General features: G+C 32.4%; 1 protein-coding gene across 1 annotated transcript; it reads right to left on the reverse strand.

The window, feature by feature from the left end:
* Nucleotides 1-1,122: 1,122 nt before the first annotated feature.
* On the reverse strand, nucleotides 1,123-23,470 carry LOC143083148 (uncharacterized). Its single transcript, XM_076259385.1, has 10 exons — nucleotides 21,970-23,470; nucleotides 19,436-19,766; nucleotides 17,468-17,606; nucleotides 16,457-16,646; nucleotides 14,832-14,925; nucleotides 9,974-10,129; nucleotides 6,781-6,887; nucleotides 6,244-6,426; nucleotides 5,670-5,910; nucleotides 1,123-4,392 (listed from the first exon to the last, which is right to left on the reverse strand). The coding sequence occupies exons 1-10, from the start codon at nucleotides 23,330-23,332 to the stop codon at nucleotides 4,158-4,160; spliced, it is 3,039 nt and encodes a 1,012-aa protein (XP_076115500.1). The 5' UTR covers nucleotides 23,333-23,470; the 3' UTR covers nucleotides 1,123-4,157.
* Between the last annotated feature and the right edge of the window lie 2,014 nt (nucleotides 23,471-25,484).

The following is a 25,484-nucleotide window of genomic DNA, read 5'->3' on the forward strand; positions in this document are numbered from 1 at the left end:
GGCATGGTTCATCGGACCTTGACCTCATTTTCGTGGTTCATTGGTCTTTGTTCAGCTATCTTGGTTAATGTTAAGTTTATGTGACAGTTGTAATAAAGCTTTATACTTAGGACTATCAACATAATATCAATTAAATTAGTAAAGAAGGCGAGACATTTCAGTGTGTGCACTCTTGTGGTAATAGTTAAGTGTTTGTGTTTTTGTCTGTATTTCTTAGACTGAAGGCAATAGGTTTACTATATTTAATGTATGGTAATATTTTTTGATGTACATGTCAGTCTCACATGTTATATAAGCAATAGGTCAACTATTTGTTGTACAAGATTGTATGGTGTATATGTCTATCAGGTAGGTATCATCTGACATTGATCTCATTTTCATGGTTCATTGGTCAATGTTAAGTTTTCATGGTTAAGTTTGTTTCTTAGATACTGTGAGAAAAAGGTCAACTATATTAAATGCACAGATTGATAGTAAGGTAGACAAATCTTTCTGGCATCGTTCATCTGATCTTGACCTCATTTTCATGGTTCATTGGTCAATGTTTAGTTATCTTGGTTTAGTATGTTTCTTAGAAACTATAAGCATTAGCTCAACAATATAAGGGGTGTATTGAATGATTGTAAGAAGAACATGTATTACTTATTTGTTAATCCGACCTTGACCGCATTTTCTTGGATCATGTTAAATTTATGCGATACTTGTAGTAAAACTTAACTATCAACATAAATCAATGGTCAGTAAAGAAGGGAAACATTTCAGTGTGTGCACTCTTGTGTATATTGATTTGACTATTGGTTTTCCTGTTTGAATTGTTTTACACTAGTCGTTTTGGGGTCTTATATAACTTAGTGTTTGGTGTGAGCCAAGGCTTTGTGTTGAGGGCCGTACTGTCACCTATAATTGTTAAAACTTTTTATACCTTGCATCTTGGATGAGAGTTGTTGCATTGGCACTCATACCACATATTCTTATTTACATAGATTAAAGTATATATCTCCTCCTTAAGGCATTAAAATAGGCTTTATCATTACTGTAAGATGTTTTAGTAAAGTAATATGAGGAGATGAGATTAACAACTATATCTCCAATTAGGGACCAAATATACAGATATGTAAAAGCTGATTTGTTGCAAAATTTTAATTATAATAGCAGACTTTTTATTACAATAATAACTTAGAAACTTAAACAACAGAACAAGTATTTAATTATTCTTCAATAACCATTAAACTATGCTTTCTGAATATATGAGAGACTTCAATATTAAAATGAATGTTATACCCCATAATAAACAACCATACACACAGGTGATTTCAATCAAAATGATTCAACAAATATTAATATTTTTTTTTATTGAACTACATGTACTTTCATTTATGAATTTCAAGTTGGATTAGATGAAATATAATTAGTCTTTATTGCTTTTTGGAAATCAACATACATTTGTATTAGATTTCTTATAACAGTTAAAGATATATATACCTTTTAAACCAATGATTACTGCAAGGTATGTTTTATGTAGATAAAGAAAGGCAAAATTGGTACTGGTGTTCAAAAGTCATAAACCTATAGAGAGAAAACAAGAGGTTACAAGTTAAAACTGAGGGAAACACATCAACTATAAGAGAAAAAAAAATAACAACAGAAACACTGAAGTGCAACAAAAACAAATTTATTAATACAATTATCTTTATCTAGATGAGATTTATAAACCGAATTAGACTATTTACCGGATTTGTTATCACATAAGCAACACGACGGGTGCCACATGTGGAGCAGGATCTGCTTACCCTTCCAGAGCACCTGTGATCACCCCTAGTTTTTGGTGGGGTTCATGTTGCTTATTCTTTAGTTTTCTATGTTGTGTCAGGTGTACTATTGTTTGTCTGTTTTTCTTTTTCATTTTTAGCCATGGCATTGTCAGTTTATTTTCGATTTATGAGTTTGACTGTCCCTCTGGTATCTTTTGTCCCTCTTTTATAACATGTCTTTAAATGCAAAATTTGATTTGTTTCAAATCTTTAAACAGAAATGCTTATCTATTCTCAATACTATATTCTAAATTGTGTTTTTTTGAGATTTTTAAATTAATAATAAAATAATGGGTTTAAAATTTCAGGTTTTATAAACAAACTTTTATATATAAAAAAAGAATTGAGAAAAAAACTTGTATAACTTATTAATTGGATATAAGATTTCACTTTCACAGTAATGCAGCTTGCCAACAGCTAATGATGAAAACACCAGATACTGATTTATGAGGGACAGATGTCCTGAAACAATATCCATTTAACAAACAACAAAAAGCAGCTGTATTTTGTTCTTCAACATATTTAGCATGACTCATGATTAAATCTACATTTACTTAACTTAATTTTAGAGACAACATACAAAGTAATTTATTTTGGATTTTTGTTGTTGTTATTATCTGATTTCAATAAAGTTTTAAAAACAATGAAAATTAACAGACAATAGAACAAAATTGTACATTTTTTGTTGATAATCACTGTTTTATCTTTTGGTTATTGAGAATCTTTATATTTCTCTCGTGGCTTCTACATTTTACACACAACAGAGGTTACTGATACTTAATTGCTGCATGAATCTTTGGCTTGCAAGAAATAACAAAAAATGATTTTCTCAGTGGAACTCTACAGATTATAATCCTTAAATTAGCACAAAAAAAAAAATTGATATAGTTTAGAAAATAAAATCAACAATGAATATGATGAGAATGATCCATACAAAAAAGTCTACGTAATAACAATGAATGAAAAGCAATAATCACAACATATGTATACATTTTGTACTTGAGAGGTCATATTTTACACTAGTTCTGGGAACATTGACTGGTATATGATATTGCATGATATTATCAGCAACATTATATACTCATCAGTTCAATATTCTTAGGGATTTAGTGCACTAAACCATCGTAAATTTAAAATTAATGTGATTTTTTTTTTCAAATGTCAATTCTAAACCAGTAATTTTTTTAAAATGATAAAAATGTAACATTTGATCTTAAATCTGAATTTATAAGATTGCATTATTCTTACATGACAGATATTCTTACGATTTATGCTAAAATAAAAACACCACATTAATTAATTTACTTTAATCTTGTTATGTTTAACAGAGAAAAATCTGACTTGAAATTACTTCATCAGTTACGGCTTATGCATACATTATTATCAGGTTTTAAAAGGATGCAAAAAAAGAATTCATTTATCTATATTTCATTTTAAAGACAATAATTCTACTGTTTATTATGAAATCTTATTGCAATTACATGTACAAATGAGTGACTTCATGTCTTTGAGTCTATAATATCAGTTTCAAATTTTCAAGTTAAGTTCGTATTCATCATTTGATGTTGACTGTGTATTTGTAAATTGTAAATGTATTGAATGTTACATGTATGCCAACTAAGGGTGTTTTTTTTATTAATCAGAAGTAATTAGCAGATGTTTCTTTGTCAAAAATAACATGATTAATTAGTTTCTAAGCAAAAGCAGGTCTTTGGCAAACTCCCCCTTGCAGGACGGAGCTTTTTTAATTTTGGGTCAGTAGACACACATCATACTTTAAAAATTTGAGAAAAATTGGAACTTACTAAGAAATTTCAATATCATATTTGCCATGAGGTGGTTTGACCAGTGAAATGACATATTCTTAAATCTATATATAGCAAGATAATGGTTTAGTTGCAACTTAAAGGTAACAGACCTTCTAAACAAGGCATAAACTTTATAAGACAAACTTTAAGTAAACTAACTTCATTAAGATGATGGTAATAATGTGCAATTTAATTGAGCTTGCAAGATATTTTTGGCTTTAAGAGTGTGTTCATCTAACAGTTAAGTGATAGACAAAGGAAATTATAGCTTCAAACACATTGTATAACCATTTACCACTTAACCCCTGGAATGAGTTCCTCCCAAAAAGATAGATATTTAAAGACATGACTATGATGTGCTCACCAGAAACCTTTGTACATATTCTGCTTCTGCTTAGAAACTTGTTTCCTATGTAATACCCAGATTATAGTAGTCTCTAAAGACAATAATAAAAACTACATCACTGAAAATAACTCTTGTTTTTAGTGTCAAAAGACATTGTATATTAAGAACAAGCAAATTGATGAGCCGACTAAGCTAATTGAACATTTCCTCTTCAGTTGGCTTAGAGACCCACACTCGCATCTTCTGGTCCTTGAATTTCTTCAGCATCACTTGTTTGGCTTGCTGGAAGTCTATAGCCATTTGTTTGGCTTTGTAATAGCTATCAGCTTGTAAAAGATCCTGACGACCAAACTTCTGACAAACATGTTTGAAAGCATCGTAGAAATTCCTCTTTGTACATCTGGAGAACATACTCCCTTTCTCTATTCTACAATACAAAAACAAAAAATGACTATATAGATATTATGACTTTGTGAAATATATTTTTTTGACATCCCTTCCATACTCTGATATTCATAGAATGCATTATAAATGAAAACCTGCTAGAGTAATTTACTCATTGTCTAACACAAATAAAAAGGATGTGGTAAGATTACCAGAGCGGTTAAAATCCATGAGATTCCAAATAAGGGTGCACATTTTGTTTTACTAATTATGATTGAAGTATTTTAAATGAAGTGGTTATTAGAGTTATCATGGAATCTTGATAATAATCAAGGATCTACTAAAGTGAGGTCAAGGACAGATGATATCTATACAAATACTCTATTACAAATACAGTTGACTGTTGCTTGATAATTCATATGTTTTTAGGTGTTGCTCAATGTTCAAAACAATGCAATACAGTCAAACCTTTTCAAGAGACAATCTGTAGTAAGCTCAATGTTCAAAACAATGCAATACAGGCAAACCTTTTTAAGAGACAATCTGTAGTAAGCAAAAACCTGTGTTATAAAACCTTTATTTAAGGTTCCCCTAGATCTGCTTGTGTTTCATTAAGAATTGAAAGCTTCTTTTTGTATATTTCTTGTGATGTAAATGTGTTGATTGAATTACCTTTTGTATTCAGCGTTTCATTCTATCAATGTGCACACATTAAGTGCTTTTACCCTATGAAATTACTAAAACAATTCAATACTTCTAATTACTTTTTTTGGCTAGGATCATAAAAACACGATTTCTATCAAGTTTTTCTTTTATTTACAAGTGCATTTTATCGTGGAAACTAACATCATGAATGTTACAGTTTATTTTGAAATAACAGTTAATTTCAAAATGACACGAGATTGTTGTTAGCCAATCAAAATAACATATTATAATGGAACATACATGTAATGTAATGTAACTATTATAGATTGAAACTGTATTAAAAGACTCTTATGAGACACATTTTTTGCTCTCCCTTCAGTGGTCTCTTAAAACTGGTTTCAATGTAGTTTTAGTTTAGTTAACACATCAATGTAAATATAACGGAATTTGATGAGACTGTCATCAAAGTGAGAGGGTTAGCGCTATAAAACCAGGTTTAATCCACCATTTACTACATTTGAAAATGCCTGTACCAAGTCAGGAATATGACAGTTCTTGTCCAATCGTTTTTGATGCATTTTGTTATTTGATTTTGCCATGTGATTATTGACTTTCCGAATTGATTTTCCTCTAAGTTCAGTATTTTTGTGATTTTACTTTTTAATCTATGTATACCCAGTATAACATCTTCCTTCTGTGCCATCTGTCACTTCTGGTCTGTCGTCATAGAAATTCCAGTTTACGCTTAAAGCTTTTGTTTTCTGCGTCTCCCTAGATGGTTCACATGCTGTGATTCTTCCTAACCAAGGATGGTTCAGCCTATAACCACCTGGTAACAAAGTTTCTACTTTTGGTTCATCTCTGTCTACACGACAACACATTGCTCTTGATAAATGGCCATGATCATATAGGAATCCTGCATTTGTTAAGAAAAAAATCATATCAATTACTTAATTATGAAGTAATCTTTGCTTGAAGATGTTTTTTGCAGGCATGTGTGCAGAAAGATATTGTTGTCCTAAATAATGTTTCTACCAGAGAAAGTGATGCTAAGATTATAGATAATAGTTAAAAATTGATCCTTAACAGTCATCTCCAATTAATTGCATAATTTTCTCCTGCACAAAACCATTTCAAATTTATTTAATGTAAAAATATCTGGTTATCTGAATAGCCTATCAAGTGACCATTTGGTTAATTGCATCTCAAATAATTCTTTCATTCCACATCACACATTTATATAACCTACCTAGGGTTAAAGAGCTCAGATATATAGGATCTATGAAATGACTGAGTAATGCCCCTTGCATTCCTAAAACATTCCAGCGACAGAGTTTATCTGAGCATGACATAGTTCTTAATCTCTCCCCACGTAGTATCCCATCAAATGTCTGTGCCACAAAATCTTCATCCACTGGTATTGTGCCTTCTCCTAAAATATTTCAAAATTTGTTCTCCTTTAACTTAAAACCTAATAAATCTTAACTATCTGTTAATACGTGTGTTTCCTATTACATCATTCTTTGATAGGGTAGGTAGGTAGGAAACTTTTTTTATTTTACAATTTTTTTTTTACATTGAGGCTATGGGAAAGAAATTCTGACTTTAACAGTGCATATTGAAAAATGACTTAAAAAAAATCCACAATGAAATTCTTTGAATTACGCTATTTTGCTCATTGACACCATCAATATAACTTAAAATGTGTTCAAATTTGATACAAACTTATCAAACAATTCTTTAGCAATAAAAAGGGTGAATAATGTGTTTTTTCAATAAGTCATACCTCCTTCCATTTTTGTCCTAAGTACACCCTGGACTTGGTTGGCAAATGTTGGCTGATGAGATTTATCATTTAGAGATTGTAATGGAGTGTTGTTAGATTCAGCATCCCTGTTTAAAAAAAAATGTTATCATTAACATCAAATATATTAAATATAGTATTTTTAAATGAGATCTTATTGTCGCGAAAGATTTATTTTGGTGACTTTTGAGAGAGTTTTATTTTACTGACTTTCGTGAGAAGAAAAATAACACAAATATAAATCTTCCTGAAAATATAAAACTCAAATCTTTCCTTATCAAACTACATCAAATAAATTAGAAATTCACAAAATTAAATAGCCACAAAGTAGACTAGAAAGGGTAAATCGCGCAATAAAGTATCCCAAAAAATAAGTTTTACAGTAATTGTTTTTGAGACACATATGCATTATCATTAGTAGATTTTATTTATATGAAATTTATCTGATCATAGTTTGTAGTTTGTAAAGAAAAAAAACAAAATAAGAAAAAGGATGCCCATCATGTGGTAAAATCAAAAGAATAAACATTTACCCAAAGGGAATCAAATATAAACAGCAATTACATCCCTTACCTAGATTGAGATATTTCAGTTTTACAAGAAAAAAATCTACACAAAAATTTACGACAAAAGGGACAATTTTCCTTCCCACTTGTTCTGCAAGTTCTCTCTTAGATTTGTACTTCATATTTTTTTCTAAAGGGATATATAAACACTCCACCATGTCCTTGATGTCTGTGTATTTGTTATAGGTTTTTCTGTTTTGTACTCATCTGATGAGCTAAGCCCTTTTCAACTGATTAATAAGATGAGGGTTGGCACCTTCAAACATGTTTAACCTGTAACATTCTATATGTGCCTGTCCCTAGCCAGGAGCCTGTAGTTCAGTGGTTGTCATTGGTTCCAAGGCTTCCAAAATTTCCTGACGACAGCCGGACATTTAACAAAGAAATATTTTTGACGGTCAATGATCAGCTGGATACTTAAATGTAACTGAGAGGATGCATAAGATATATGTGTCTAAGTAATTAGAAGTGTTATATGCAATAAAATTATTTATAACTGTTTTGTTGTCTTCATTCTAAAAATAAATAAAATATTATCCTCGGTATTGTGTCATTTTTCTGTGTATCGGGAGCCATCATTGAATCAGTCAGCTTCAGTACCTGACTTTTCTCATGTTTTCGTTTGTGTTTAAATAATCTATCTTCTCTCTGTGAGTACTCTACACTTGTTAACTTGTTAATTAAGGCCATATTATTTTAAACTGTTGATGACAACTGGCTTTAATTGTAGTACAGCTTGATACACGTGATACTTTTCTTTTTGTGTATTGATTACCTGACCATGTGACCTTTACAACTGATGCGGTATTTATAGATAACATTGAGGAGGCCCAATGAAGGATATTGTTTAAACCTTGTACTGAACAGTGATAACATTTTTCGTTGTACAATTTCCAAACCCGATTTAGAAAATAAGGAATAAATAAAAACATAATCAGTTGGTAGATAATTTAATAAATATTATTCTTTATGATTTCAATTGTAAAAACATTTTTTTAATATGAAAACAAGAATAGAGAACGCCCCTCTTATTCATTGGACAAGTCAGCTTGGTATACACAAGCGAAGCTTTTCTTGGTGTTTTTACTATATATTTCAATTAATTTTCCCCTTTATAGTACCCCAGTATTTAACACGATGTACAGTGTCAAATAAATAATATATATCTGATATCATACTTATTCTTTTATAAATATACTTATTTGAAGAATAACTTTTAAATATCAGGAAACTTTGTTAAACTGAATGCTCATTTAAAATAATATCTATAAAGCGTAATTAAATAGGATGTTGTTCCATACACGCTTACATATTTGACCTCGTTACCTGATCACCTTTATGTACATTGTTATGCATCATTAGTTCTATTGATAAAGACAAGCTAAGGACACCTCATCAAAGGTAACAAACCTGTAATCAGTGAATGATTTATGGCTTCAATATAACTTATTGAAGGGATAATTGTTTGACAGCTTGTTGTGATTTAAATAAAAGAAAACATGTTTTTTTCTACTTTTTATTGATGTACACAAGCTAAAGACCAAGCCGTACATTTATGTATCCAGAGAATAAGACTAACTGAGACACTTCAAAAGAATCTTAAATTTGCTGCATCTGTTGTAATAAACCCAATTATGACCGAAATATCTTTGTGAAATAGTATGCCCAAGCGGACATGTCCAAAGCCCCAAACGGACATTTTTAATGATCGATAGTTGGTCAAAATTGAAATGACCGTTTTATGAAAAATGCCTTGAATAACAAAAAGTGGCAAACCAATTCTATTTGACCATTTGAGGCTGAGAGCAGCCGGACTTTTTATGAAAGTTTCGGTCATGACTGGAATATATGACCGTTTTGGAAGCCTTGATTGGTTCATGTCATTCAAATTTGTTTTTTGGTAAATCGATTTGTTATAAATTATACTGTAAGTTTTTCTCAATTGAACTGTTTCGTATTTTTCATGTCTGAGCCTTTTATACTGAACTATAGAGTACGTGTGTATCTCATTGTTTAAAACTGTACAGTTGCCTATAATTGCTTACATCCACTACATTTTAATTCTGGTGGATAGTTGTTTCATGGGCAATCATACCGCATCTCCTTATTTTTATATACATACGAATTATGTGTAGACATTCTAACCAAAAAATAACAAATATTCACACTGCAAATTTGACACTCCTTTCCACAAAATATATTGAGAAGGTCATATTAAGAACGTCTTTACACTAACTCCATTGGAGGTTGTATGTGTACTGATTGACAATTTAGTCTTAGATGCATGATTTTTTATATTAGTTGTTATTTAATTGGAACTAGCTGTCAGTAACTACGAGTACTCTCAGATTTGTACTTATGTCTTTTTGTTGTTTGTGTGTACAAGTACCCAGTCGCGTCCACTCCGTGCTTTTGTTAGATGTATTTCTATTTGTAACCATCTGATCAGTTGGGTAGGGATCCCGCTTTAGTCGCTTGTGGAGAGTTGTCTCATTGGGCAATTTGGCAACCATACCATACCACATCTTCATTTTTATATTTGATAAAACTGTTCATATATTCTTTTATCTCTGACAATCTTAATGAGCAACATGACTTCTTGACCTTACCTGGGTGAGAATAAAGCTCCATCTCCACATGGCGCTGTAGATATATACAAGTGGAAAGTTATCCCATCTTTAACCTTTAACTTTCCTGATGATGAAGGTTCCAATATCTCATCATTAACACCAGGCTGAAATGACATCAATCTTCTATACAAGAACCTGCAAATAGATAAGTACAATAATGTTGTATCAGATTTCTATGTCATAAGGGGGCCTTTGTGGCAGGGAGGTCTAAGTATTCCAACTACTGCATCACCAGCCTGTGAAAACTGAGGTTATAAGTTTGAACCCTGCATTTGACAGGTGCACTCATTTCAAATCTTAATTGATTTATTAGGATTGTCAGTTTCCCTACTAAAGCATGTAAAGGTTGTGGTTCTCTCTGTGTACTTAAAAAAAGAAAACTGTGCAACTATAAAAACTGACCACCATGTTCTAGCCAAAAGTGCAGAGAGTGGTGTTAAAAACCAATCAATCCATTTAATAAGTAAGACAACAATGATAACAGATTGATTACATTCTTCTAATCAAAGCGCTGTAAGCGCTGAAGGCAGTTAACCAAAAACCAGGCAAAAGTAATTATGTGCAGTGGCGGGTCCAGAAATTTTTATAAGTGGGTCCCACTGCCTGCCTAACAGGGACCTGCTCCAGTCATGCTTCAGTGATTCCCTATATAATTAACCAAATTTTTTCTCAAAAATGGAAAAGGGGGGGGGGGGCCCACTGAAAAACCCTCTAAATCCGCCTCTGATGTGGCATTAAACATTCATATATTGTACATTTATGTTTATCTAATGAATTAATTATTAAGGCAAATAATTTATATGTTATCAAGGTTTCAATAGCAATGAATATATAAATGTATATTTTTTATGGTGAGTCTGCAGTGGTACAAGTTCGCAATGATTGTAGTTGTTCTAGTTGGTAGTTAACGTTGGTTTTAGTTGACTGTTAGTAGTACGTGTTGACTTAGTACGAACATGTAATAGTATGAATGGACTTGTTTCCCTGTAAAGAAAACTGAGTATGTGTTCTATAGTACAATAGTTATGCGACACAAATCAGACAAATGTTCACTACTACAAGGATCAAAGGTGAGGTCTGACTGACCTGCCCATAGTAAATGTAAATGATTTGTTATATTGTCCCATACATGAATATATATGGTTTAGGGATGGGGATCTCAAGGGTTTTCAAGTTCTCAAACAGGAAGGGGTAGGGTGACCCCAGGGACTTCCCCTTTATTTCATTTGATTTGTTATATTGTTCCATACATGAATATATATGGTTTAGGGGTGGGGATCTCGAGGGTTTTCAAGTTCTCAAACAGGAGGAAATAGGATGACCCCAGGGACTTACCCTATATTTCATTTGATTTGTTATATTGTCCCATAGATGAATATATATGGTTTAGGGGTGGGGATCTCATCGGTTTCCAAGTTCTCAAACAGGAGGGGTAGGGGGACTCCCCCTATATTTCATTTAATTAGTTATATTGACCCATACATGAATATATATTGTTTAGAGGTGGGGATCTCGACCGTTTCGTAAGTTCCCAAACAAGAGGGGGGAGGGGTGGGTCACCCCATGGACTCCCCTTATAATTCATTTGATTAGTTATATATATAGTCCCATACATGAATGTATATGGTTGAGAGGTGGGGATCTCATCCGTTTCAAAGTTATCAAACAGGAGGGGGTACAGGGGCCCAAAGGACGCCACCTATATATCATATGATTTGCCTACATTCAGGTAGTTATTTGTGAAAATAAAGTAAGAATCTTCCAGCTACTTTAATTGACCCTTCAAAATTGAGAAAAAAAATAGCCCTTCAAAATTGCAGTAATATGTTTACACTTTAAAAGCATCTTACATGCATTATCAACATTTATCACTGATAAAGAAAATTTATACTGTGACCAGCCTGGTCAGTGGCAGATCCAGAATTTTTCCTAAGGGGGGGTCCTCTGACTGACCTAAGGGGGGGGGGCCTCTCCAGTCATGCTTCAGTGATTCCCTATATAATCAAACAAATTTTTCCCACGAAAGGCCCCCCCCCCCTGGATCCGCCTATGCCAGGAACATATATATTGTTAGTTATACTGTTCCCAGCTGTCACATAAGTAATTTTGAGTTTCTGTTAAATATTTTCTGCTTTTTCTTTCTTTTACATATATCTTTTGGTTTTCAATTTTATATGGATAGTCGACCTTCGTATGGATAGAAACAAGTGCCTGTGGTCACGGACCTCGGACCACCGCTAATTTGAACCACTGCCTCCAAATTGAAAAGATACGAATTTCGTCTTCTAATTGGAAATTGCCGCCAACAGCATGAACAGTTGAACTTATTATATAATAGACTACTGACGTAGTTGTACTACGTATTGACGACAAACAATATTCCTACGACTTTTGCCATTTGGGAAATCTAAACTACTTGTCTTAAAAGATTTTCGGCGATTAAATATTTCGTACAATTGTTTTTTGACATCTTAGACTAAAGCACAGGCGATAATAAACTACATAAGAATTCCTAATGAGCACTACTTCCTATGTGCAACTTCAAAAGTTTTGGGTGATTCAACGATCATTTAAGGTTTTTCTAGTCATATTTTTTGTAATCCAAAATTAAAAGTATTAAAAAAGTGTTCAATTAGTTATATATAACATAGTAGCCAGCTAGATAATAACAATGGCAAGTATTTCAGCATTTATTGGGTAGACCACAAATCTAGGGTGCTCGCATAATGCAGATTAACTGCAGAAAAATTATGGTATAGAAAACTTTAACAATGGGAAGGGAGGTCAATTAAATTCTGATCAGCAGTGTTTGCTTTTGACAGTTCTGCATTTGTACCCATGTCAAGTTACAATAAACAAATCAAAATTTAAAGGAAGCTTACTTCTACCAGCTCAAGAAACAATACTGGAGTAATTTGATCCTAGCGCACACAAATGAGTGGGTGTTATATGAAACAAGAGGCTCTCAAGAGCCTGAATCGCTCACCTTAATTTTTTTGGTTAAATCTCTCATCAATGATTATTTTGGCTTTTCAATTTATTTAAATGTTCTTTGAATCGTCCTATTTTCTTCAAAAGCAAAAAAAAAATCATTTTCTCCTATGTTCTATTTTAGCCATAGGAGCTATGTTTCTGACATACAAGGAAATGAAATATAAAATTTATACTAGATACTCTGAAACTCATTTAGCCTAAGTTTGGCTGAAATTGATACAGCAATTTCAAAGGAGAAGATTTTTCAAAGTAAGTCAACATGATGAACAAATTGTGAAAAAAGTCTTTAAAGGGCAATAACTCCTTAAGGGGTCAATTGACAATTTTGGTCAAATTGACTTATTTGTAAATCTTACTTTGCTGAACATTTTTGCTATTAACAGTTTATCTGTATCTATAATAATATTCAAGATAATAACCAAAAACTGCAAAATTTCTTTAAAATCATCAATTCAGGGGCATTATACCTGAAAAACCAGTTACCCAATTCAGCTGAAAATTTCAGGACAGGTAGACCTTGACCTAATAAATACTTTAACTTCTTGTCTTATTTGCTCTAAATGCTGGAGTTTTTGAGATATAAGCCAAAAACTGCATTTTACCCTGTGTTCTATTTTTAGCCATGACGGCCATGTTTTTTGACGAAATAAAAAATAAAGCACAAACTTTATTTTATACACCCTACTGATCATTCAGTTGAAGTTTGGTTGAATTTGGTTTAGTAGTTTTAGAGGAGAAGATTTTTTAAAGTTAGCAAATATGATGAACAAATTGTGAAAAATTGTCATTAAAGGACAATAACCCCTTAAGGGGTCAATTGACAATTTTGGTCTTATTAACTTATTTGTAGATCTTACTTTGCTGATCATTTTTGCTGTTTACAGTTTATCTTTATCTATAATAATATTCAAGATAATGACCAAAAACTGCAAAATTTTCTTAAAATTACCAATTAAGTGGCGGCAACCCAACAATGGTTTGTTTGATTCATCTGAAAATTTCAGGGCTGATAGATCTTGACCTAATGAACATTTTTACCCCCATTTCAGATTTGCTCTAAATGCTTTCGTTTTTGAGATATAAGCCAAAAACTGCATTTGACCCCTATGTTCTATTTTAAGTAACGGCGGCCATGTTTTTTGACGGATCAAAAATCGAAGCACACACTTTGTGCAGGATAATCTAAGGAACAATCATGCTAAGTTTCATTCAAATCCATTCAGTAGTTTCAGAGGAGAAGATGTTTGAAAAATTGTTAACGACGACAGACGACGACGACGACGACGGACGCCAAGTGATGAGAAAAGCTCACATGGCCTTTTAGGCCAGGTGAGCTAAAAATCTTATGGTTTAGGTCCCATAACCCTAGTATGACAAATTAGAAAATATTCAAAATTCAAAAGGAAGTTTACTTTGACCATTCCCAACAAAAGTTTAAAGTTAACTGTATATCATACCGGTATATCATTTGAATCTTTAGTGGATTGATAGATTGATTGGTGTTAAACACCACTTACCGCGCTTTTGTTTTTTTCCCTGGAAGTCAGTTTTTGTTAATGGTGGAAACCTGAGTACTGGAGGTTGCACCACAACATTCAGCAGGAAAACTGAAAGTCCCCATCAATCAAGATTTGAGTCACTGCCACATCCAGGGTTTGAACTCAAAACCTCAGTGCTGACAGATAAGTGAAACAGTAGATTTACTACTTTAGATCTCTCAGCCAATGAGGTCCTGTTACATTACATAAAATGACCTCTCATTTGAACTCTACTTCACTTGATCTTTATTAATTAATGCAGACAGATATCAAACATTTCACAACAAACAACATTTTATAAATACCTGATAAATCCTCTTCTTGTGATGATTTCAGCATGTGAATCATTTACAGTATTGCCTTCTAAACTTAGCTCTTTTCCAGTGATACAGCGATTTCCTGCAATTGTAAATCAAGTTAATGACATCAACTGAAAATTTTGATCTCCTTTTTTGATATTTATTCTAAGCTTAATTCTTTTACCAAAGATTTATTCTCATCTCTTTAAAAAAAAAATTCCATCAGTCTTTCACAGAAAAAAAGTATCAGAAAACCTGTCATTAACGGAATTTTGTTTCTGTGTTTAGAGTGATGCCCTTTTAAAATAACGTGATTTGTTAATTATAAAATTATAGAAAACTAAACTAGTATGTATTTATATACTGAAAAATTGCATTTAAGGGCAAACGATACAGTTACAGGGGAGGTAATGACGTTGCTAACGTAAAATGTAATTTTCGCGACGTCAAACTGTGACATATCGTGAAAAGATGCATTTCTCGACTGATTTTTATCATTCAAACTGATTTAATTTGAAAACGAGTGCATGGACCCCAATTTTTTAAAAACGATATCTTGTTTCATTTTGCAGGGAGATTATGTGGACAAAATTTTATAAAACTGTAAATAGTGTATTTTTTAAAATTTTGATAAATATACAGCAAAAAATGGTGTTTTTTTTCTCAATTCATGACCATTTGATAAATTATGAGTTATTTCTGAATAAAAAATGCCAAAATTTTTAGGATACTTATAAAATACAAAAATTACAAATTATTTAACAAAAAACAATTTGTGTTTATCTTTTAAAACAAAAAAGTTATGTCTTTCTTTTGAAAGGAAAAATACGGTCACAAATCCAAATTTTGAGCAAATATACAAAATTTCGACCTCATTTAACTCAAAAAGCACATGAAGCTATATTTTTTTATTACAAATTTGATTTAATCAGGCAAAATATAGCCTTTATAGAAATTTTCATCAAACTGTAAATACGGATTCAAAACTGTATCGTATGCCCTTAAATGATGGCAGTGACTTATGGTTATCACTATGACTGGTCTTCACTATTTCCTATAGAAATTGTACAATAACTGGAGTTTTTGAACAATTTGAATTTATGAGAATTTTTAAAGCATGATTCCTCTATGAAATAAACATAATAGTAACTGAAAAACTGGTTATTATTGTGATAAATGCACTGCTGTAGTACAGTGGTATAAACTGTGATAGCGATAATGACCTTGACAGTCATAACCACTGTCCTGTGGGCATAATTGCCAAGTGACATGATATTCATGTGTAATACACGCTTTTTCAATAGTTTACATGCGAGGATTTTGTCACATGGCGTGTACACGCTTTTCACCCCTTTATATGCAATTACACGCTTTTTTGTTCTTTTAATTTTTTGGTCGTTAGTGATATCTCAGATTTTTTCCTTATTTTCGGCGATAAATACAAATAAGTTCGAATTAATTGTTTGGCTGCCATATTGTTTATTTTTCTATTTTTGACATGTCATGACATGATTTCTCATTGTCATAGGTTGGCAAGTATGCCTGTGGGCAGTCCATATATCACGATAATGACCATTTTTTCAATAACTATTATGCAAAAAAGTAGCAATGTCTCAAAGACCAATACTGACCTGAACCAATAGCTATCACAGTTCCCATATCAGCTTCAGACATCTTCATCACAAGCCCAGCTAAAACTTTTCTTCCTGCCAAGTTTTCTGATATAGAAGCTACTAAAGCATTGAATTTCTGATGAGTCAAGGCAGCAATTTTGTCAAAGTGTGTCATACTAGCAGGATCAATCTTGGACACTGTCGAAGACTGAAAATAATTTTTTTTTTAGTTCCTTTAAAATTGTACAGATCTAAAAAGTTTTTTAACAATTGGACTCTTGCCCCTTCATCAAAAAGCAGACTGGTCGGGCTGTTAGTTTTCTCGTTTGAATTGTTTTATATTGTCATTTTGGGGCCTTTTATAGCTTACAATGTGGTATGGTCTTTGCTCATTGTTGAAGGCCATACAGTGACCTATAGTTGTTAATTTCTGTGTCATTTTGGTCTCTTGTGGAGAGTTGTCTTATTGGCAATCATATCACATCTTCTTTTTTATATTGGAACATTTTAATGTGAAAATATCATCAGTATTCAGAATGTGTTAGTAATTTACCATATTACACAAAGTGTATGTAAAATGCAGATTTGGCAGTAAAACAATACTAATGATTATTAGTCTTTGTACTGCGGCAGCAAATACTGATTTTTGATTTGATTAAACAGGAAATTCAAAAATGACCACCTAGCCTAATGATAAGGACACTAAAACAAAACAAGGAAGACATTTTTTTCTTAGAAGAAAGCAATGTTGGCTATAGCAGTGTTCTCATGTGAGTTTATTTTTCAATATGTAAGCAGACTTTTTTTTTTATAAATGCTTTAAATGTATTGCCTTGAAAAGTGTACCATGTGCATGAAGAAGGTCATATTTTGTTTTTCATTTGTTCTTCATCTATCCCCATTGCAATGATATATTGATATTTCAAGATACCTGAAGTCCTGGTGGCAAGGTTGCCATACACGTTTATTTATGTATTATAAATAACACTAATCAACAACATGGTTTTATGTCAACCTTTGATAACTTACAGCAGTATTAACATTGTACTCCCCAGAAGCAATCAGTATCCTCATAGCTTTATCAGCAACCTCCTTCCTTCCATCTTTCTTATTCATACATTCAACTGTAGCTAACATTTTATCACCAACATAGGCAGCCATCAAAAATCTGTGAAAACATGAATGATATTTTTTAATGTAAAAAAACATAAACTAATGTGGATTCAGTTTTTTCAGTGGGTATCCATTTGGTTGATTAAGGTAAACTTTTCTTTGTTAAAAGATAGAAGCTTGTTAATGCAATGCAGATTGTTGTATACATCTTGATGTTTATTAAGAATTTCATTTCACATTTAAATGAAAATAAACGAGCTTCATACAAAAACATGCAAATGGTCTGTTCATAACATAAAGGAGTAGGTCCGGTAAGGACCGATTTTGGCCTCAAATTTCAGGTTCATCTTACGAAAGATTTTGACCACTTTTTAAACACTTAAGTGTCTATTTCATTTGAATCAATTAATTTATTTGAAAGATTTTAACTGATTTAGTCATTAACAAGAATGTGTCCTCAGTACACGAATGCTCCACTCGCACTATCATTTTCTATGTTCAGGGTAAAATCTCTAATTTGGCATTAAAAGTAGAAAGATCATATCATTGGGAACATGTGTACCAAGTTTGAAGTCGATTGGACTTCAACTTCATCAAAAACTACCTCGACCAAAAACTTTAACCTGAAGCGGGACAGACGGACAAACGGACGAACGAACGAACGAACGAACGAACAGACGAACGTACGGACGGACGAACGGACGCACAGACCAGAAAACATAATGCCCCTCTACTATGGTAGGTGGGGCATAAAAACAACCCGATTCTAGCTCAAATATGAAAAATCTACCAAATATGCCGAAAAATGTCACTTTTCAGATGATTTTTGTCAAAAATGAAGGTGGCCGCATCCGTGTTCATCCTCAACCTTTATATATGTTATGTATTATCATAAAATACAACTTACATTTCAATGTTAAGGACGAACACGAATGCGGCCACTTTCGTTTCACACGAAAACTGTCTAAAATTTAACTAAAATGCTAGAATTGTGAAGATTTCAGTAATTTAGCACGACTTAATGGTGCTAGTACCCGATATATGTGCATTGTATTGTCAAAAATAGCCCATATTTATGTAGCAGAAGCATTCTACTGTCCAATAAATAACTAAAAGTTTACATTTTAACAATTTTGTAAAACTGCTATATTTTGGGGCCAAAAAGGGGTCTTACTGGACCTACTCCTTTTGTTAAAACCTAAAATCATTAACAAACATTGACATACAGATTGTGGCTAAAAGTATTCGTCACTTGAGATTTTTTCCTATATATTGTATATAAAACTACTTTTTTCAAAAAAATATTTAGGGGTCATTTTTGGTCTCATTTTAAGCAACTTGGTACCAATAAAAGCAGAATTGTCACAGGTTTATTTGTTTATTTGGTTATATATTGTTTTGTGGATCATTTTTACTTTTTCACAAGATAAACACAAAATATTTTTTTCTGTTCAGAAATGCGCTATATATTCAACCAAATTAAATCTAATACAAAAATTTAGTGTATGTGTTTATATTAAGAGAAAACAAAAACACCTGAGGACAAAACTATAACCAAATAAACAAACATACTTTAGGCAATTCTACGTCTTTTAAGACCTTGTTGATCAAAATCCAACCATAAATGCCCTCAAAACAATTTTTTGAAAAAATGTGTTTTTATACATTGTATGAATAGATAGCAAAAAAATGAAGGGGACGAATACTTTTGGCCAGGTACTGTATGAACAAACAATTTGGGTAATTAAAGGTTAAATGTTTTTTACAAAATGACTCACTATATCAAAGAGTCAAGGATGAAATACTTTGCTGTATATATTGTACCTTCAAGCTATCATTATTAAATCAGATATATTTTAACTATAAATAGTGTAAAAAACAAACCTAGGTTTATGAGATGGACCCTTTTGACACATGACTTCTATTCTAGCAACACTATGCCTAGATTGAGCATATTCCATCAATGCACTCACAGGATTTTTATTCAAAGCAGCAAAACTTTCTGAGGTCAGATCCAGGCTTAGCGGACCAGGGGGTGGTGCCATCTGGGGCCTACCTGTTACAGGTAATGATTGAAATGGTAGAGGTCGTCCCTGATTGGACATTGGTTGATGAGATTGGGTATTCCCTGTAAGGGTTACTTGATCTAACTCCAGAGGTTGCTGGGATATTAATCTTTTTTCTGGTGTTGGCAAAATAATCTTTTGAGATGAATCTGAAATAAAAAATTTCCAAATTATTCTTCATATATCATGTATATGATGAACTTTTAAAAATCAAAGCAGTTATTTTAAACTGAATAATTGATGAAGTAAGAAATTTATAAATCACTTGTTAAGTACTGTTTGCACTACATGTATGTACTTTATTCTATAGTATCATGCGTATGAAATACTGAGAAGACATCTTGTATGCTGTATTAAATCGGCAATGCTTTGCCATTTTAGTATTTTTGTTACTTTTCTTTTTGATCCTATTGACTTATATTTATTTAGATCAAGGCCTGAACTTGGTACTTAATATAATCAGGTAATAATTACGTGTAACATCATTTAATAATGCAATTCATGGTTTTATATCAACTTTCCAATGAAAAGAAAGCCATTAACAGGTTATTTTTGCAGGATGTTAATTTTCAAGGATAGAACAAAACCGCCAAAATAAATACCGCCAATTCAAAAGTGCACATGCATCTAGGTATTGATAAACGTTTTGAATCCACGAAAAATCAATACTGCCAAAATATTTTGTATACCTTATTCAATGAAAATCAAGAAATTTTACACGTGTGAAAAGAACCCGCTTTACGGTATTTAAACAACAGAGGAAATGACCTTTAACCTTATCCAGTCAAGGGTGTAACTTAAATAAGTTATCAGAGAAAAATACCATGCATGTGTTATTACAGATACTTTCATGAGTTGTCTGTTCTTTTTTCCTTATTCTGTAGTAACATATGTTTGTTATCAGTTAAATATATCATAAATATTTCATCTTTTGTCATGTTTGTTGGCACTTGGGAATTCTTGAAACTTTGCGCAGTAGCTTTATATATTACCTTGATAACTAATTTTCAAATTCCATTGATACAATTTTGATCAACATAGTAAATCAATGAGACAAGGCCTAGGCCTTTAAGGGAAAATTAAGCTGTAATAACAAGGCTTAGTTATTACAGGCATGTAATTAATTATATGAGAGTAAATGAGACACTTGGGAATTATTTGAAATTTTGCACAGTGCCTCATTTCAAGTTCTGATCAACATTTCTTACAATGAATTGAAATACATTTTGATATATGGCTGAGCAAAGGCTTAAAAGAGATGTACATTTGTAGAGAAGCTGTAATAACACTCTTTGGTTATTGCAGGAATATATTTTCTGTAATAACATACTGTGAAAGTACTTTAATTCGTGGGTATCAATTTTCGTGGTTTGAGCAATAATTACATGTTCCTGGGTTTTTAAATTCGTGGATTTTAGTTTTCTAAAAAAAAAAAAATGGAAAAATTGAAACCTTTAGAAATGAGGGTTACAAATAGTCTAGATTGAAGGAAATTGCAAAGTAAACATTGACCCGTGTAAATCGTAGTGATAACACTAATTAACCCATGATAAAGTGATCAACAGATTAAAGACCATCAAAGGTGTTAATTAGGCCATTAACATGTCACCTAAAGAAAACAGTAACATAAACAAATGCTATGAATTGCCAAATAATTCTTAGCAAAATCAAGACCAGCATATTTTTTTTATTTCTTATATGTACGAGAACTATGAGGATATAAAATGAACACCTTATCATACTAGCATATCAATACCGGAAATCTGACTTTCATTAATCAAAAACAAAAGTTGTACATTTTAGGTTATTAAAGATTAAATGGGTATAATCCTGCATGCGGTTGTAGTTCTGTGACTGCTATTAACATGATTAAAGTATTCTCAGAGTTGGTGCTATTCAATATCTTCTCTTAGACTAGATCATACATGTCATATCAGTAGTCAAACCTACCGATTGGGATCTTTCCAGGTCTTGATTTAGACAATGGTTATTTTATTTCGTTGGACACTTAAATTCGTGGATAAAGTCATCCACGAAAACCACGAAAATTGGTACCCCACGAATAAAAGTACTTTCACAGTAGGTGTACTATGCATGATTGGTAAACTATGAACTGTTATATCTTTGCAAAGTTTATTATACATAAAGAAAATTATAATATCAATAGAACTGGTGAAAAAATTTTAAAGTTTGTATATTGTCCCTTTGAAACATGTAACATACATATATATACCCGTATGTTATTACAGTATTTTGATATTTTAGCCCACAATAACTACATGTTTGTTATTTTTCTCTAGTAACTTATTTAGGTTAGAGCCTTGACTGTTATCATGACCCCTAAAACCTTACCGTTTGCCTTATAAGATGTACTGGTTTGGTTGTTCTGTCCACTCCTATGCATCAAAGCTTGGATGCCCTTTGCAGCATCTTCTACTAAATTAGGTTCCTCCATACCACTCGCATTCCTCTCTTTTTGAACCAATGCCATTGGGGATGGTGGTGGTTTAAAACCACTGATTGTTGGTGAAGTTTGATGCGCCAATCTCTCTGCAACAGGTATTCGACCAGCAGGTTTCATACTAGAAAACTGAGGCCTTCGGTCCATACTTTCAACTGAATTTGGCATAGAGTTTAAATTAGACTTGAAGTCCTCTGTTTGTGTTTTATTTAATGCAGTATTTATATTACTGTTTTTCATCAGTGTTAGTAAACTTGGTCTGACTATTGAAGGTGAAATTTGTTGTTGAACAAGTCTTGATGACGGAGGGTTCTGCAATCTAACTGACATATTCAGTGTTCTAATCATTGGTGAATTACGTATACTAGTATCTACTTGCATTAGTGGAACTGGGTTACCTCCCCTTATTTGCTGTATCTGTCCTATTCTTGGAGCCAGAGGTAAACATGGTAAAGATGATTGTGAATTATTTGCTCCTGGAGTGTTATAATCCAAATTATTCTGACCTGCACTTGTCAGCATAGGATTTTGTAGTAGTTGCCTTGGTGATGGAGGCGGGCCAGACGTTATGACTTTTTGATTCTGAGACTGCCTACTATTCTGTACATTTGTGTGCATATTTTCATCAATATTGATACCAAGTTTATCTTTTATATATTTAACTCCATTAGGAGTCATTACCCAAATATTTCCATCAAATTTAACTAAGCTTTTTTTTGCACTTTTTTCCAATAAAGATTCAACTTGTTCCTCTGTCATTTCTAAGGAGTTTTTAATCACAAATGTTCTTCCCATCTGAGTTGGACATTTTGACAATGCTTCCAATACAAGATCCTCGTCAGAATATTTCATTTCAGTTTTAAGGGTCTCATTTCCCCTACACACAATATCTAAGTCATTATTTAGAGAATCTGCAGTCTCCATATCTGTTCTTTCAATATCTAAAATGTGCCGCTGAGAAAAATCACTAACTAAATTTTCATTTTCAACAGGTTCTAATTTCAAAGATGGTGGATTTGAAAAATTACTTTGTAAACTTGATGGCTGTTCACTACTACTAGATGACTGAAAACTTTCTAATCGTAAGAGCTTTAAATGCTCTTCTGTCGTATTAGTTAAATCCCCCTGGAAGGTTTCTACTTTCACATCCCTCCATTCTGATTCTCCAGTGTCCATAAATGCAGGAGATGAGTGTCCAATTGTCCAACTCACAGGTTTATCACAGACTTTCTTGATGTAACCTTTCCTTTGCATGGCATACAAAGTTGGATTGATTTCTGATGATGTCCTAAACTGCAGATATTTTGTTATGTTAATGGTCTGTCCTGGACAGTCTAGTGATTTCAGAAATTTTACAATCTGTGGAATAAGCTCTGGTTTGACTTTTGTTTTCTGTGTCTATTAAGAAAGATAAGAGATAACACATTAATAAATAATGTTAAATATTTCTTAAATGTAGTAGTATTTTGGATATATCTTAATTATAATACTTAAAGAGAGGCTGACCTGGGCCCAAATCTCTCATCTGGTGAAAAATTGAAAGTCTGCTATAGAGGACCTTTAATTGTACATGAATACTACCATAGTTTCTGTTTGTGCTGTTGATCATTTCTGCAATTTACACTTTTACCCTAACTTCTACTGTTTTTAAGAAAACATTAATAAAATATGAAAATTTTTGGATAGGTCAACATTATATATACAGACTCGTATTACGTTTTTGGAAGTTTTCATGAAATCAGTGTGCAGGTGAAAAAAAAACTTTTGAAATAGTGTTCAATACTTAAAAAATAATAATTCATTTGAAGGATAGTTACTTATTTGGGGAACTATTCCAAAAAAGTTTGGTTTTACTAAAATGTAAATTCAGTGGCTAAAAAGAGTTTATATATGCATTATGATCATATGATAATGCAATTTTTTTTATAGGCACTGGGTATGATTACGTTGAAAATGTAACAATAACAAAAAAGTTATTTTTACGCTGGGACAATAATTGCCAGAATGATAGGTTGAGTTAGGACATGTAGGATCTGAGTTAATATAAACGTAACAATAATATTTGTGTCTACGGTTACGTTGTGTATATTTCATATGATTTGTTATATTGTCCCATACATGAATATATATGGTTTAAGGGTGGGATTCTCGACTTTTCAAATTCTCAAACAGGAAGGGGTAGAGTGGCCCTGAGAACTCAACCAGGCCTATATATGGTTTAAGGGTGGGGATCTCGACAAGTTCTCATACAGGAGGGGTAGGGTGACCCCTAGGGACTCCCCATATATTTCATTTGATTTGTTATAAAGTCCCATACATGAGTATATACCGTTTAGGGGTGGGGATCTCGACCGATTCCAAGTTTTCATACAGGAGGGGTGGGGTGACGCCCAGGGACTCCCCTATATTTCATTTGATTTGTTATATAGTCCCATACATGAGTATATAAGGTTTGGGGGGTGGGGATCTCGACCTTTTCCAAATTCTCAAACAGGAGGGGTGGGGTGACCAGCAGGGACTCCCCCTATATTTCATTTGATTTATTATATTGTCCCATACATGAATATATATGGTTTAGGGGTGGGCATCTCCACTGTTTCCAAGTTCTAAAACAGGAAGGGGTGGGTGACCCTAGGGACTCTCCCTATATTTCATTTGATTAGTTATATAGCCCCATACATAAATATATATGGTTGAGGGTGGGGAACTCTTCTTTTTCAAAGTTGTCAAACAGGAAGGGGTAGAGTGGCCCAAAGGACACCACCTATATCATATGATTTGCTTACATTCCGGTATCATTTAATCTAGTTGCACTATTTGTAAAAATAAAGTAAGAAACTTCAAGCTATTTTAACTGACTCATCAAAATTGAGAAAAAAATACCCAATGAAATTGCAGTAATATTTTTACACTTTAAAAGCATCCAACATGCATTACCAACATTTATCACTGATAAAGAAAAATTTATACTGTTACCAGGAACATATATATATTGTTAGATATACTGTTCCCAGCTGTCACATTGTATTGGATTTTGACATTAAAATTTGTCAAAAATTTTGAGTTTCTGTACAAAATGTTTTCTGCTTTTTCTTTCTTTTACATATATCTTTAGGTTTCCAATTCTGGTGTTTATACATAGATGTATTTTGTCATCTGTCTGAATTTTTTTTTTACTTGATCGCCATAACCCAGAATTACCCTTATCCGCTTCCGGAATCAGACCAGGTGAGCTAAAAATAATAATCATAATAATAATAATAACATGAATAATAATTATAATAACATTACTAACTAGAGGTAGCATATTAATCTATTGCAATAAAAAATCATAATATCTAGACTAATAAAATTTGTAGATTTAGCTAACAAAGTCCTTATATTTGTATAAAGTAACATTCGTTTA

Source organism: Mytilus galloprovincialis, chromosome 7 (genome assembly GCF_965363235.1).
Source record: "Mytilus galloprovincialis chromosome 7, xbMytGall1.hap1.1, whole genome shotgun sequence".
Lineage (NCBI taxonomy): Eukaryota > Metazoa > Mollusca > Bivalvia > Mytilida > Mytilidae > Mytilus > Mytilus galloprovincialis.